The sequence below is a fragment of the Prorops nasuta genome, unplaced genomic scaffold, assembly GCF_024137725.1.
Source record: "Prorops nasuta isolate Cenicafe-Biocafe unplaced genomic scaffold, Cenicafe_Pnas_1.2 PNAS00005, whole genome shotgun sequence".
Lineage (NCBI taxonomy): Eukaryota > Metazoa > Arthropoda > Insecta > Hymenoptera > Bethylidae > Prorops > Prorops nasuta.
The window spans coordinates 10,671,069-10,687,809 of NW_027116802.1; the positions used below are offsets into that span (position 1 = coordinate 10,671,069).

Below are 16,741 nucleotides of genomic sequence, written 5' to 3' on the forward strand. Positions count from 1 at the left end.
AGGATCGAACGAGAGAGAGAGAGAGAGAGAGAGAGGGAATTCGTGATGCTCGTTTTTGAGAAGGCCTTTCGAAGGTTGGCTCTCCTCTCCGCGAGGCTCGCTTGAACGTTGAACGCCAAACGCCGAACGCCGACCGAACGCCAACCAAGGACTGGTCCGCGATCTACGGTAACCGCATTCCTCCCTACCTCACCTTACCTCTCCTCTCGCTCGTGTTTCCCTCTCCTCATCAGCTTTGCAGAGATCCTTTCGCACACTTCCTCTCGTCCTCCTCTCCACCGTCTACTCCCCACATTTTCTCCCCTTCTCACTCTTACTCTCTTTCTCCCCCTCAAGTTTCTTTTCTCTATCCACTAGCTTCGATCTTCCGTCAGTTTTATTCAGTCCTTCCTTCGATCTCCTTCGACGTAGTCTCCTCCTTCTCCTACTTCTCCTTCTTCTTCTCTTCGACCGTATAATCGTACTTCCCTTTCCCACCCTCTCTTTCTCCTTCTCCCACTCTTTTCCTCTCTCTCTCTCTCTCTCTCTCTATCTCTATCTCTGTCTGCCTCGTAACGCTCCCACAAGCACGTTTTTTCCAAGCGAACGCCTCAACGGACAAAAGAGCTCGAGATCCGAAACGTAGGTATACACTATAGTAGGTAGTATATACGTATTACTGCTGCAGCAGTCTACTCTCAACGAGGAAAGTGGGTAAAGGCGGTAAAGGCCCTACCGTGGCACAGCCAGGGGCAGACGCAGACTTGTCTTACGTTGGCAATTACACAGAGACGACCCCGAACCTGTCTAAGCCGGTCCTGTTTACCTGCGTAAGGATTGCCAATGCCAATCCAATCCAATCTTTGCGCGGCTGCACATCTCTCAAGAAGCTTCTCTCTTGGCTACACTCTTGGCGTTCCCTTCCGTTCCAGAACCGGATTTATCCTACTCGCTGTTACTCACGACCCATCAGTCAATCTTTTCCTCCAGCCATCTCTCTTGCCCAAAACCATCATCCATCTTTACAATTTGTCTCGTATATACCTGATTTAGCGCTAAAGAAATATTACCATAGACCCGAAGACAGTTTTTATATGGCTTATCTTTTTATTTCATACACAAACAACGCTCCTTCAAATTTACGTCCAAGGATATAGGGGTTTTCTTCACTTTTTTCACAAAAGTTCCATTATTAAAAGAACACATCCAGTTTTTTTTGTTTTGTTTTGATTAGGTGGGAGTTTGGATCCAAACCATTCGTGTGGGTTTCTATCGAACCTCGGAATAACTGTGCGTACATTCAGTGAGCTTTCCGCTTCTTGGTCTCTCAATCACCTCTTTTAACTCTTGTGGTCACTTTGCATAGCGGGGGATTTTCTGTGATCGCCTCTACACCACGCTCTGTACCGGGCTCACTCACTGCTGGACCTCCCACAGCCTGAGCACCTTCGAGTTGCTTCGAGCTATCGAGAATCTGCCGCCACTTTTCTTATACCTTCTCTTAACCGCCCCCTTCTTTATACACTTCTTAGAGGCGAAAAAAGACAAATAAAAACCATCGTCGTCAACTCGACTCTTTCTTTCATTTCCTTCGATCCGATAAATGTAATCGTCTCAAGTTGAATGACATCCAAGTGCATGCACCTCGACGACCCTGACTAAACGATATTAAATGAATTTACTTTTTAGAAAACACTGAATAAAGGCATAAACATTGTTCGATTCATCAATGAATGACTAAAATTGACAGAGAACGAAGAGAAGCCCTTACCATTGACTAACCTGCACCAGCACCATTGTCCTTGACTGTTAATGGCTTCGCCTCATGACAGACCCCTCTCGACAGAGAAAACTTTTTCAGTCTAGTCTTCGTTTGCTCAAGAAAATAATACGTTAAAATGTGTTAACCAATCTAAGAATTGTTTAACTTTTAATTTAATTAAGTCATTGAGTTTCTATAAAGAAAATATATAGTTTTATTTATTCCTAAAAAAAATCTAAAAACATAGATGTATACAGCTATTCCTCCTTTGCACAAAATTGTTCTTAATCAAAATATATTTAAAGCTAGAACTATTTGGCTTTCCTCGTCGATAGTTTGAAAACATTTAATTGAGACTTGTAATTTCTGGTATTTTTGAAAATCCACTCTTCTAGCATACGGGCACACGTGTCGTGTTAGACCAATTCATATATAGTGGGAACGGTATTAACGCTGAATTCCCTTTGAGAAGCAGCTGAAGCCTTCTGGTGTGTATATAGTATAGGAACAATGCCGATTAAGCCAGTATTGTGCAGCACGAAACCAGGACCGGAGAAAACAAGGAGTATAGTACGGTGATAATTGCTTAGTCCACAGTGCACGAAAAACACACGTCATAACCCAACAAATTGCTCCTTGCGTGGCTGATTTAGATCGATAAAAACAGTTGTGCTCTACAAACGAAATTTTCTCAGTTTCATATAATTAAGGAGAAATAATTGTAAGCTGACTGCTGCCCTTAACGTTCATTACAGCATTACACAAACTGTACGCCTCGTAACAAAAGCAGTCTTCCCGAAAATTACCGGAAATACTTAATCAACGGTGTCCCGTTCGTATAGTCAAGAATTTACGGGTAAACTCGAGTACACACTGAACAAATTACAGCACAGATGTTCCTGCAGACTTTATTTAAAATCCTTAAAATTCCTCCACATTGTAGTACACACGCGTTTATTTTGACTTTGATTTATATTATAAAATTAGTTCCACATGAGTGAATTAATTTTTCTTTCTCTTTTTCAGCGGAATCTGATATCTGCAGCTTTGCGGCAAGGACGGAGCATTTCCATATTATCAACAAACCAACGACGGCACTTTTTACGGCTGACACAAGGCCAAAAGCTATAAAGGAGCTGTACGAGGCCGCGGCAATCGTTGCTGTTAGAAGTTTGGACTCTTTGAGAAGGGATGGCTCGTCTATGGAAATGTTCCTCTGTACTCCCGTCCTTGGCAAGAGAAGGCGTGATCGTAGCCTCGACATCGAGTCCAGAGTAGTACGTATATCTTTACAGATGACTAAAAAAATATTATGCTTCTCCTGTTAGCCAGTAATTATTTGTTTTCGCTGAATCTTGTACAAAAATGAGACATTACACATCGTGCTTGAACGTGGAAGGAAAATATTTGTCGAATCTCTCTCTTTTAACCTATAAGATTCACTCGGAAGCACAAATGTCGTATAGGTTATGAGAGTATGCTACCAAATTTAGCTCGAAGAAAATTTTAGTGTTATCGAATAATGCGAATAGTCGATACACGATGATCCTAACAAGAGGCGTGTTCGGCGCTGGACTTGGCCGTGCCGCGGGCAAATATGTGGCCATAACAGGTTGAATAAACGATTTCATGGGAACTCATCAGAGAGATACATCAAAAGAGTTTCATGGTGGCCTTCTGCGAAGATATGCTCTTTTTAGCAATTACACGTATCATATTCATCGCCCTCACCCGTCCTATTATCGAGTTAGCTCGATCTATATTTATATTATAGTCATGTAGCTTTGACAGTTTGGTCCAACCCGTATATTACACATAAAGGGACTGAATTATACATTTATTCCTCGAGTCATTTATTATACAGTTACTTGAAATTACCGACGTTTCATATTTCCTAAGAAAAGTCAATTACTTTAATTTTTTCTTTCATCCACCTTTTCCGGGTCGCTTATGATAAATTCTTACGCTGTGCATACTTTGAAGTGATTATTTTTATTTATTAAAACAAGTTCCAGTTTTTAAAATAACTGTCACGGTGTTCTTGTATTTCGTTTGGAGGAAACAAACTCGCGGGTTTAGAGTTGTAGACTATTTTCTGTTGGTTTTGCGGAGAGTGGCCGATGGAGAAAGAGGCCGGCTTGTAACACAAGACGTTCCGTATTCCGTGCGTGAAACCTACTTGGTCGGAAGGTGACACACGACGAACCAATATCCTGTATAAGTTATATATATATATATACTAAATTCGCAGTGGTACGAACAATATGCGAAAAAATGAACAAGAATGATTTCTCTCGGAATATTAGCATATTCCGTAGTTTTTAAATAGCCATTAAAATCTTGTATTATCCTTCACAGCCAGCGGCCATTGAAGATTTACGAAGATGGACATCCGCCGAAGCTCTTGGAGATATTACAGTATCTCCAGATTGCATGTCCCGAATTCTCAGTGATACCATAGCCGATGATGCGGTTGATCACAAACTACCTAGTCCTGAGGAACAAGTCCAAGCAATAGCTCTTAAGTAAGCATAAAACTTTATCTCTATTATATACTATATTTCAGAAAATAACTATGGCAATTCTAATCTTTTTTTTTTAATCTCTCTCATCCAAAGATTCCCAGCGGAAGTTGTAGCGGTTGATATTAGCGGAAGAGGCTTCGAAAGGATGTCAACGAGAAGGAGATCCTTGCTTGCTGGGCCTGAGATCCAGGAAACAGCTGTAAAGAGAAGATCGCGACCTCGGAGATCCAGAGGAAAAAGAAGGAATACGATAGCCGGCACGGATCATAAGGAGATCCGTCAAGCGATCGGAGCAGGGTTGGTTGAAACTTTTGTTCAAATCACAAGGACCTTCTTCACCTGTAACTGCAGTGCAAACTAATCGAATCTGTATTACTATGAAAATCAGTGTATTTATAGAAATATTTTTATTTAAAATAAATTATGTTTTACATAGAATGGAATAATATTTAGTTTATTATTGGCTGTTTTTGATAATATTAGTTTTTTTTTATACTTTATTATTATTAATTCAAACAATATTGATGATTACGTCACGTGGATAGTCGGAGAAGAGCAGTTTGATGTAATTTACATATATTGGTTTGCAGGGAAACGTTAATCGACGAACCAGACGATATGCTTGCAAGTACATCAGCTAGGGCCCACCGATCTGCGAGCACTGATATACTGGGCTCTTCGAGCAAAGACTCGCCATTGGAAAAGAAGGGTCATTTTAATACTTTAAAAGCATGGGGCATGTCCACGTTAAAACTTATTAGTCCCAAATCTAGCCAGCAGCAGCAACAGCAGCAGCAGCAACAACAACAACAGCAAGAATCAAATGCTGGAAGATCGAGTACTGAGACGAATGTACAGGGATATGGTCAGTCTAGATTACCGGAAGAGACTAATATTTATGAGACTGTAACGATGAGACGCAGAAGAGACAAATCCCATGAGAGGAAGCCAAGCTCATCGAGTTCCAGTGGGAAGAGCACGTCGAGCATTCCTGTATCCGTTCCGAACGGGAATAGACAATCGAGCGTTAAATTGCGAGAGAGTGCAGCTCAAAGAAGAGAAAGACGAAAGGGTAGCAGCAACAGGGACGATGCGCCACATTCCAGTTCTGGAAATTGGAGTGCATCCTCCGAAAGCGGACGTGCCAGTATTGGTAGCGAAACAACCACTACTACTCATCAACCGAGGTTGGTATACACTCGAATAATATTGCTAATTATAAATAAAAACGAACAAGGGGTATGAAAGGCAGAAAAGGAAGGAAAGACACTATTTAACATTGAATCTTTTCAGATCAACGACGACAGCATCAATCGGAACTTCATCAACATCCTTGAGTCATGTCAGGCGATTTAGAGGAAGAGACATGTCCGCTTCTTCGTCCGTTACGTCAGAAGGTACTTTGACACCAGATATCATACAAGATATCGCTGTGGTTCCATTCTCCGACGATGGAGAGACATCTTCCGTGTATTCATGCGATACCGAAGGATACTATACATCCTTTCATATGGATTCAGGCTTGAAAACATTACGGGAAGAGGAACTCGTACCGCAAAGTCCGTTGACCAAGTCAAACGATCTTAGCTCAGATCCAACCTCGCCTGTCGTAGAAAACGAGTATGAGCTTTTTGGCAGAGGATCCACATCGACCACCACAAGCTCCGCTGGGACCGTTTGTACAGCTCTGATGGCACCACCGCCACCACCCGAAAGAAAGTCCAGTCTTACCGTTGTTGCCATGGTCAGTATATAATTATTCATATAAGGAATCTATGTTTTATACCGATAGAGTGCATCCTTGAATATTAATGACTTTTGGAATTGCTCGATGACAGGTCCATGGGAACAATCAAAAAGGTGGGGATTCACCTGATAGTGGTCACAATACGTCATCGTCACCCGTAGAGTCAACCTCCAGTCCCGCCTGCACAGGTCGCTCCTGCTCGGAGTTCGAATACTCGGAATCCAGCGATTTGGAGGGTTGCGAAAGGATAGAGAGGATTCGAAGCAAAACTGCCATCAATACCAGTCGAATACCATCCATGTGCGTTATCACGCCACCTGGCTCCGACGACGAACACTCGAAAGATACCGAAAAATCCAGTACTGATTGCAAAAACATGGAATCTCAGGGTTCAGGATCCGTAGTTATGTTCGCCACAGTTGGTACCTCCAAAATGGAAGTTATCAATGGACAAGATAAGAATCTGTACGCCACTGTGCAAGTTCTAACAGCGTCCACCAACGGCAGGACTTCTCCGGGTATTCAGCAAAATCATCAGCAGAATAAGACCAGTCCTCTGAGCGGTGTCCTTGAAAAGCTTCGTGGCGTACTTCCTGGTAGGAAGCACGTGACGAAGAACGTAGTTTCTGCAGCGGCGGAAGTAGACTCCGGCGACTATGTAACGATAGCCGACGTGAGGAACAATAACAACAAGCGCCAGGAATTAGCATCGTCTTCCAATAACGTTACAACCACTACGGTACGATCCTCGGTGACTTATGCGAATTCGGATATCTTCAAGAAGGACGCCGAGTACGTTAGTTTAACGGAGCTGCCGAAGAGGTTGGACTCGTCGTTGGAGAGAAAGCGACAGGGGGCCAGGGTCACGCTGGATTCCGAAGGAAAAGTCGTGTATTCGTCGGATAGCTTGAAGAGGAGAAAAGGAGCTCACACTACGTTTATTCCTGGTTATTATACAGCTTATATCTTCTTGTTCCGTAATTTAAGACTCAGCTAGAAAATCGGAATTGTGTGTTAAACGATCTTTTCCCTTCTCAGGTCCCTTTGTTCGGGAAGGAACCTCGCCGAGTCTTTCGCCCTTGTTGCACCGAACAACTCCGAACATTCGCGCCGTTGGCAGAAGCAGTAGTGATCACGTGGATGTTTCTAAATCTTCAGAACCGAAATCCCCAAAAGCTGGCAAGCTAATCATTCGTGCGAGCAGAAGCCCGGAAAGGGCAGCTAGTCCAGACTACGTTAGAACACCAACGACCGTCGTCAGTCCAACGAGCCCCACCAGCTCTCACAGACAAGTGCGAGGGGCATACGTGAACGTGCAAGGCGAGGAAGGTAAGGCTTCTGCCGCGACAACTCGCGAAGACGAAGATCTCGCTGCTGCAAATCTAGCAAACACGATTAGCACCCCGCCTTCGACTGACCGAGCATCTTCCAATCCACAGGATTCTCGCAATCCGTCAAACTCTAGGAAATCCTATGCTTGCGCGTTATTAACTCCCAAATCCGCTGTCTCGAAGCAAAAAATAATCGATACTGGCCTCCCTCGAACAGACTTCGAAGCTTCCAACAGCTTTTCCAGCTTTAACGCATTGACAGACGTACGGAGCGAGGATTCGCGCGATCAAAAATCGTCCAGTTCAAATTTCGATGATAGCCTTAAAAGTGGTACACGTTCTAGCATCGATAGTAATAAATCTCCCACGTGTTTGTCCTCGGAGAAGCGTTCGGAAGTTGAATCTAACGATCATCATCCCATCAGGGATACACCGAAAGTAGGCAGAAAGTTGTTGATCTCGGATCTCGATACGCCGAATTTTTATAGAAAAGTTTTGAGACCAGAGTCACGTCGTCGAGGTAACGATTCTCAGCATGAAATTCGAGATGACGAGATTGACGGTTGCGAAGGGAGTGAGAAGGATTCGGTCGATAACGTTGATAGTGTCGTTGCGGAAGGCTCGAAGATACGGGAGAACTCGACGAAGAAAGCCGAGGCTGCGGGAAGAAACGATCGAAAGGTGAAGAGGAGCGAGAGTTATCGCATAGCGAATAGCCCTATTATGTTTATCAAAAAATTCTCCGGGGGTTTGGATAAATCGTCGAAAATTGTGAGGACTCCATCGGAGGAGTTGCAGGAGGAATTGTTGAAGGAAAGAATCAATTATCCGGAAAGCGTTTCTAGTCCCGAACCGCGAATAAATGGCCATCGAGATTTTCAGGCAAAATCAGTCCTACCAACGTGCATCGCTGCTCTTCCCAGCAGCCCTCGACCACGGGCTTTAGATTTAGAACCAGTCAAAGTACTCAAGTATTCCAGCAACGATACCGAAATCTGGTAGAAAAACTTGTCTTAATTGAAATTCCCCGCGTATAGTAAATAATTAAATGCTCAAATTATCGAAACTTTATATTGAACTTTCGTGTATGCAGATGACCATGCAATGAAGCGAAAAAGAACGTGTTAATATAACTGGCTTCGATCATTAAGGTCAAACGGTGGATTCGATCTTTTATGCCTTATTATTAATAAATATATATATATATATACGGAACGTTATAAGTCACGTTTCTCTCGTACACAGTATCTCGAAAGTTTTGTGGATTGAAATCGCGCGACGAACTCTCTGTGTTTTATGCGTTGAAGAGATAAGGGACAGTCATTGCACACGTCATTCGTTGCCAAGCATGGAATATTTTAGAGTTCAATAGTTACATATACCGATAATAATAACGACAATGAAACAGCCCCAATTAAGAACGCCTTTAGCAAGGTTAATAATAGAGATAGGACGGTTTAACGTCGTTCTTCTTTTTCCTCGTCTGATTATACTTTATCTATCGCTTCCACTGATTAAATAAGCAGTGATTTGTGCAAAATCGCTGATCGTGAAATACATTTATTATCCCGATTGACGTTTGCCGATCTTGGAGGGAGACGCGTAAATAGGAAGTGATTTTTGCAGGAGGAGAATGGTGATAGTTTATTCTTAATATTTTATTTTATTCTCTCTTTTTTTTTTTTAAAGAAGATAAGAGATTTTTAAAAGCTGATAAGAGATAGGAAGGAGGTTATAGAGCTTAGTCTCGATTCGATGGAAAAGCTCACGAAGCCCCCAATGAAGACTCACTTTGTTAGCCTTTATCGGTATCATTAACCGCTGGCTCAATAGCAAATGGAGTTGCGTCAGACGTGATATTTATCCCGAAGATAATGCCAGCCTGATCCTGATAAACAAAAATCCCTACTACCCGCTTGAGCATTCAAATAGTTTTCAGCACTTTCGGTACGTTCAGTACTTTCAGCTCTCGTCCGGTGCACGAGGTTGCTCCTCTCGATTCTCCGTTTAATTCATTAATCAAATAGAAGGAGGAGCGACATACTCGTACATTTTAGCACGACGTCGCCTGTATTTGCCCCTTCTCGATCTTCTCAATTTTAAATCGATATGCCCATCGTGTAAACTTACCTGAGGCGAAACGTCACATTTTACCTCCGAAGAGGAAGCTTCTCCAGGCAAAAGTGAATTTCGATTGGTTTTCCTCTACGCCTTAAGAGCAAAGAGTGTTTCTTTGAAAATACTTGCATTTTTAATGAGAGTGCCAATGATAAGACCGTATCTACGGTGTAAGAGCGAGGAGGAAACCTTGTCGCTAGACAGGCAGCCGCCAGCCTCGATAGTGAGAAACATTCGATCTTACGAACGAGCTACAATCCACGATATATCCAGTTTTGCAAAGTGCGTTGACAAAAAATCGTACGTGAGCAACTATTCGTCATGCTAGCGAGGCATCTTTTGTTCTTAGCAACTCGACGACCCCGTAAGTCATTAAAGACCTTTTTCCACGATAAACGCGCGTCCAAATCGTTAAAAGTACTGCTTCTCCCTTTTTTTCAACGGCAAAAATAACTTTTGTTATTATTAACATTATCCGCAAGACTCAACAACCATAAGCTGCTCGCTTTCACTCGTTAACGTGTCTTGTAATTTTCTGTTTTTTATTCAAAGAAAAGTGTGATTGTCATGTTTTGTCGTATAATATTTTTATAATTGCAATTTGCAAAATAAATCAATGCTTTTTGCACGGAGGGAAATTATATATACTATGACGTTTAGTATTATTTGATTACAAATAGCCGAAGCGTGAATTGAAAATAAACGAAACACGTGTCACACTGCATAAGATAGTGGAAGATATTCTGCTTGAACTTATTATGCATCCAGTCTTTTATCTTTGTAAGCATTTGCAAGTTTATTTTCTTTCGAGTTAAAAACTACGTTCTCTTTGTCCACTTAAAATGCTTACGGTTCTTTGTAAGCGTTTCGTTTTTTAAATGGAACGAAGTCATTTCAAAGAAATTAGTTTGGCCAAAGTTCGATAGTGCTAAAAAGCGACTTCAATGGAAATCTAATTGAACCGTTGATTTTAGATCAAGCATCTGTGCGAAGGCACGATTGCAAAACAGCTCATGAACATTAGTTGTCAGTGTGTGCCGCAATAATTATATCTATTAGAGCTTTATCAAGCTCGTGAATAATCTTGCCGAAACTTTTAACGTGTTTGCTTGACTAGTAGGGCTGTTTAGTGTCAATAGATTAGGATGTCTATTGCGAAAATGGGGCAAGATCAAAAAGTGCATAACTTGATGAAAAAACATGAATAATAATTGCCCTACAGCAACTTGTCCATTTCGAAATTCCCGCTCTGTTAACAAGTAATTTGTTGATTTTTATATTTTCTCTCTTCATACTTTATATCGAAGAAGAACGGATAAGCAGATAGCATACGTATATTAACGTTTTTCGCGAGAAACAAATAGGAAAAAATCGATTAATCAATGAGGACGAGTGATTTTTTTAAGCCAGTGATAACACCAGTGACAAATACGATTTTCGTTGACACCTCGTATCTTTAGGTCTCTCTCAATAATTAACTTTCGTGTTAAATAATTAAAAAACATTTTTTAGTTAATATAACACGTCGTAACAGTATTAAAATTATTTTACCACGAATATTTTCGATTTTGCAAATATTCGTTTGTAATATAATACATATGTAATGTAAATTTTAAGTAGGTACATAATTTTCCGTCCAATTAAATTAACTGTTATTTAACGGGGTGTAATGACAAGGCACTTTAATAAATTATGCCTTAACGATGCAGGGTTAAGAGAGTAATTGCTCGGTCAGTTGATGCTTGGTACTTATTTCTTGTATACCATTACATTTATAGTTTATTATTTGTGAATGTCTTTTCTATTTTTTTCTTATTTTTTTTTTTTTATTATTAATCAGTATATAATAATATATATATACGCACGTAGTACTTCGCGAATAAATCATTATATTGTAATAAGTAATCGACGAGCTTATTTCTGAATAATTATTTGCAATAATTAAGATTATACGCTATACAGTTTTTTCTCACGTGTACATTAATATAATAGTGCGCTGAGAAAATTGTTTCAACCAATGAACAATTTTTCGTTATAATAGTAAACAAAATTCGTTAATATAACGAATAAATTCAGTGACATGATAAATAGTTCATTTAATATAAACATATAATGAACTATTTGTCATATCAATGGATCGTTCGTTGTATCAAAGAATTTTGTTTACTGTTATGACGAAAAGTTATTCATTGGTTGAAAGATTTTTCTCAATGTAGCATGATTGTTAACTGTTGTTACATAAGAGAAGCTTGGCAACATCGGTCAAGAGAAAATTGTTCAGATTGGGAGAAGCTTGTAGCGTAAATGCTTTATTTCAAACGTGAATTTAAGACGGTTTGGAAATAAGCTTTTCAATCATTTCGCCAGTTACTCTATTATAAAGTATATATAAATTAATATCGAATTGATAATGCAGTAACGTATACGCTAAGTTTTTATTTATGTAAATATAAGATTAAAAAAAATAGCTGTAAACTCATTTTTGTACAAAATTAAACGCCGTTTCACACGCGCGGTTAACGAGACTGTATCGATGAAAACCTAAAACCTTGACGAATCTTTTGCTAAATTAATTTGACGAATAATGCACAATATTCCAAATATGTTCGATTCGCTCGAACGAATGTTTTTTATTCTATTTTATTATTACCATGTGTCTGTTGCTTTTATTATAAATGAAACGTGTAAAATTGATAAAATGATTATTGAATCGTTGGGGCTTAAGCTCGTTACTTAGCTGTGTACGATGTAAAATTCTTAGTTTTCTAACTTTCTTTATAGAAAATCTTGTTATAAATAAATATTTTTATACGTGTAAATTACGGTTAATCAGCGACATGATTGGATGTTAGTTCATTAATGTTTTGGCATGCGTTAAATTTGTTAGATTAGTGTTTGTTATGTGTGCCGTAACTTATCATCTCGCATGTGTTAACTGAAATGTGTGCTCGCCTCTTATTGTAAGTAGAGTTTATCACTGACTAACAAGGACTAACTTCAGATACTTGGGGCTTTTGGATTTTAATCAGTTCTGTGCCCACGATATAATTATTGAAAGAAAGGAATTTATATATTATTATTATAGAAAAAAGGGAATAATTTATATCATTCATTGGTAAGCTTGCAACTAATATTGAAAGACCTACTTACAATATAAACAGGGGAGATCATGCACTATTAAGAGTACATTGTACACCAGTAATTGTTTTCGAGTCTCGCTTTACTTATACGTGCAGACTGCATAGACTTCGCAGTATGCATAGTAATAATTCACATTGGCTATTAAGGGACGATTGACAAAACCACCGTATGTTATTTGCGAAATTTTATACGTTTGTACATATAATATCGACAGGGTAGTGTCGTTAATTTACATATATAGGATTGTATGACATAAAAGAATTATTAACAAACGCTGCACCTGAACTTTTTGTTTTTTTTTCTGCACCCGCACATATACATTATACATTGTACACTGATTGTAAATATTACATCACGTCATGTATATCCTACACCTCCTGGTCTTTCATTGCTCTTGCTGTTCTTATTTTAATTATATTTGTTTTATGTTTTCGTTTGTTTCCTTTTTCGTAAAGTCTATGTACATGATTTGCACACCATACCTTTTACCTAGAAAAGAAAGTGAATCTAGCACACGTGTGACATCCCTCGATAGTAATTTACCTGCGTACAATAGTTCCATGCACCATGTTCGGTGAGTAATTTCTATAAATACACAAGCTCAGTACTGAAATGCCACAATAAGGCTCCTTTTCTCTTCTTCACTTTCCTCTTTCCACATTGATTCATCGATTCATATGCTCTTCATTCTTCTCAGCTCTTTTGGACTCTCGATCTCGGGCTTTGGTTTGTTTTCTGCGTTATATACCTTTATACACATGAATTGCACGCTTACCTTGGCTTTTTTACTGTGACTAACACACTACGCTGATTATTCCAAATTTTATACTTTAACGTGGGCAAACTGCACAATGCTTCTACTATGAGATACATTTTTTTTTTTTTATTAATAAAGTCCTTAAGACATAGAGGCTATTAGTCTATTGTGAAGAAATATCACGAGCACGAATAAACAAAGCGTCTCTCTATCTTTCTAACAGAGTAGTACTTATTAGTTAGGGGATACTATAAAAAATAGTATACTATAGAGTAATAATATTTAATAATGAATTTCATGTTGCAGACAAGAACGCATTGTTGACGTTTCCTTGCGAATCGATACAGCCACAACAAGTAATAGGTCAGCCACCTCCCTACGTCGGACCGCCACTGCCCGGATATCGTGAAGCGAATAAATGCAAAGACAGAAATGCTCGGGAAAACGATCGGCTTTACGCGCGAAACGAGGATGGACGGCCTTATGGAAAGGATGCTTACTCTCGGGACCACCATTACAGTCGTTGTCTTCATCGGGATGACCGGCAATACGACAAGGGAAAGCAGTATTTTGACAATGAAAGAATCTCGAATTACGACGATTGTCAAACCGTACGTATGCACAATGCAAGGAACCAAGAGTTCTCAGTGACTGGTAAAGAGTACGATCAACAATATTACACGCTACCGACGAGAAAAACGCAGAAGGAGATCGAACCACCTCGCAGCGTTACGCCTGACATCACCAGAGGCTTAGGACGCGGTACCCTCAGCGCCATGCACATGCTGGCCAGGCATGGACAAAAACTTACGAGAATGCAGGATACCCGCACGTCCCAATTTACATTACCGGTTAATAAGAAAAGCTTTCAGCAGCTGGAGCCGAAAACCAAACCTGTGCAGAGCAACGAACAATCTGCCTCGATAATGGATGTTAGAAACAGGTACCTACGAGGATATTTATCATTATATACAGGGTCTTTCAAAATCTTCAATTTCTGCAGTTTCTCTTTTTTAGCATGAGTATTCTGTTTTTCTCATCCTGCGAAGTGGAAACTCTTGTAACTTATACAAATTATGATTCCCTGTGCAAAATGACATAGGAAGTTTATTCTTAAAATAGTTTCAGGAGTATAAACCTATGTTATGAAGTAAAAAATTTGTGACGCCCTGTATATTTATGTATATATGTGCTGCAACCCATCGATACAATGATGGTAATTGTTTCTTTTCTTTAGAATTACATCCCCGTTAAGCCTAACGGCGCTTGGGCATCGATTTTTCGCATCCTCGCCTATCAACGAGTCCTATCAGAAATCATCCGACAGCAGTAGCGGCATAAATCCTTTGAAGCATAATCCTATTTCACCGATCGCGCGAAATGTCACACCAGCCTCTTCCGACGTCAGCGCGATGATGCAAACTTCGTCCGGCAGGAATACACCGACCAATTTGATTTTATCGCCAACGAAAAGCACGATGTCCAATGAGGAGCTCTTCGCGGCGATTCATAAATCGAAAAAAAGACTGAATATTAAGGAAGAAAACGAGAATCTCGCGTTAAACGTGGATACCGATTATTTGATTAAGTCTCCGACGGGGACCAGACACAGCTGGAGCCCGGAATCTCTTAAGCCAATTCAGGTGAGTACCTATACACATATATCGTGCATGTGTTGTTAACTTTTCGGCTCGTTTTTAGCATTTATTTTCTTTTTTGTCGGTATTTGCATTGAGAAACAACTTGTTTTATTGCATTAGGTAACGCAAACTGTGCTGCCACCTTCCGCAACGTCGCGCCTAGACTTCAAACGTTTACTTTTGCAACAAAGCGTGAGAACTGGTCCCAACAGATTGTCAGCGGCTGAACAATTAAAGATGTCGCGACAGCAATGTCAGCAACAGCAATCACCCGCAACGAATACTCAGCAAGTGCAATTAGCCAAGATGCTGAGTCCCCGTTCAGCTTGGAGATTTCAAACCCCTCGCACGGATGTACTCTCGTCGACGATTATCGAAGATACGGCTGCCGAGGAGAAAGCCATGAAACCATCTCCGGAAAACGCATCTCCGGTATCGAAAGTTAACGTAGCGAGGCGATTGGATCTATCAAAGGAGAGTCATCCAATTTCAAGCTTAAGCTGCGCTAACAAAATAGGTAGCAACAAGGGAAATACACAGGAACTCAACGTTAGGTATAATGTCAATTCAACGATTTCGAGGGACTGTTTAGATGGTAGAATCATACAAATTAACAAGTGTCCCTCTGGTTTAGTCAATAGTCAGGGTGGTCCGGATCAATCAAATGCGCAATGTAATGCAACGATACAGTATTCTAAAGGAGTTAAGCAGGAGTCCTCTGGCGAAGCTCCAACGGCTCAGAGTGCTTTTGAGTCGAGAAGGCTTAGCAATCAGTTGGCGAGAGCTCAGTTCCTAGCCAGCACACCCACGAGCACCAATCAAGATCAGGATGCGTACTTTCGGCACAGATTCAGGGCAAGATCGGAATCACCCCAACACGCGGTTACACGAAACGTTTCTCGCAGTCCGAGCGCCCCTACATTAGAGACTGCTCTTTAATTTTTTCTATGTATAAACAAGTACACTATACGTTGTAGAGTTCCTAATTATCAATCTTCGATACTACCTGTACGTATCCTTCTTGCATAATTTTTTTACAACAGTCACGCTCACGTAATAAGAAAAAAAAAGCATCAATGATTTGTATCTATCTACTTTTTCCATACAAATATCCTCAGAAACCTGATAATGTTATACTATTCTCGTGAATTTCATTTCGAATTCAATTTTAAAAGTTAATCAACCATTTTTTATGCAGCTTACAATCTACAAATTAAAGCTTTAGTGCACTCTGTATATTTAGATATAATATTTATATACTATTATTATTGATATTTATTTATACTATATTTGGCCGCACATATTGTAGAAACAAAAAACAGGTGTAGCCAGAGTTTCATCAATGAGGGTAGTTCAACTACTTTAATTATATAATGAGAGTATACATATACATATATAGACTTCAATATATACATATATATATATATATACATTACATCTTAATTAAGAAAATTAAAAAACTCATTATTGTATTAACGAAGAAATCACATCATTTTTAATTGAATACAAATTTGTATTAAAGTGTCGAATCTCATAATTTATTCTTAAAATTTTATGATGGACAGCACTCACATTTTTTTGGTATTTAATATACCTACATCAGAAAATTATTTTATGTTACTCATCTTTGTATATGTTTTTAGGAAAAAATTTATATTTTTGAAAAAGTAAATAAAACAATTTTTTTAATAACTTCATAAATATCTTCAAAACTCGACATTGACATAAGCTTTATAAACGA

At 39.6% G+C, this 16,741-nt stretch overlaps 1 protein-coding gene across 2 annotated transcripts in view; it reads left to right on the forward strand.

Annotated features, from left to right (window-relative positions):
* Positions 1-16,632, forward strand: part of LOC136773644 (uncharacterized) — a 41,620-nt gene extending 24,988 nt beyond the window's left edge. Inside the window, exons 2-12 of one of the 2 annotated variants that reach the window (XM_066727444.1) lie at positions 2,768-3,018; positions 4,100-4,266; positions 4,360-4,563; positions 4,857-5,453; positions 5,560-6,010; positions 6,105-6,960; positions 7,052-7,342; positions 13,667-14,303; positions 14,598-15,003; positions 15,121-15,554; positions 15,635-15,772. In XM_066727444.1, the coding sequence (XP_066583541.1) occupies positions 2,768-3,018; positions 4,100-4,266; positions 4,360-4,563; positions 4,857-5,453; positions 5,560-6,010; positions 6,105-6,960; positions 7,052-7,342; positions 13,667-14,303; positions 14,598-15,003; positions 15,121-15,554; positions 15,635-15,641 (4,301 nt within the window). In that variant the 3' untranslated portion in view covers positions 15,642-15,772. Of the gene's footprint in view, positions 1-2,767; positions 3,019-4,099; positions 4,267-4,359; positions 4,564-4,856; positions 5,454-5,559; positions 6,011-6,104; positions 6,961-7,051; positions 7,343-13,666; positions 14,304-14,597; positions 15,004-15,120 lie in introns of both variants that reach the window. The other variant, XM_066727443.1, reaches the window with a different exon arrangement.
* Positions 16,633-16,741: the final 109 nt, after the last annotated feature.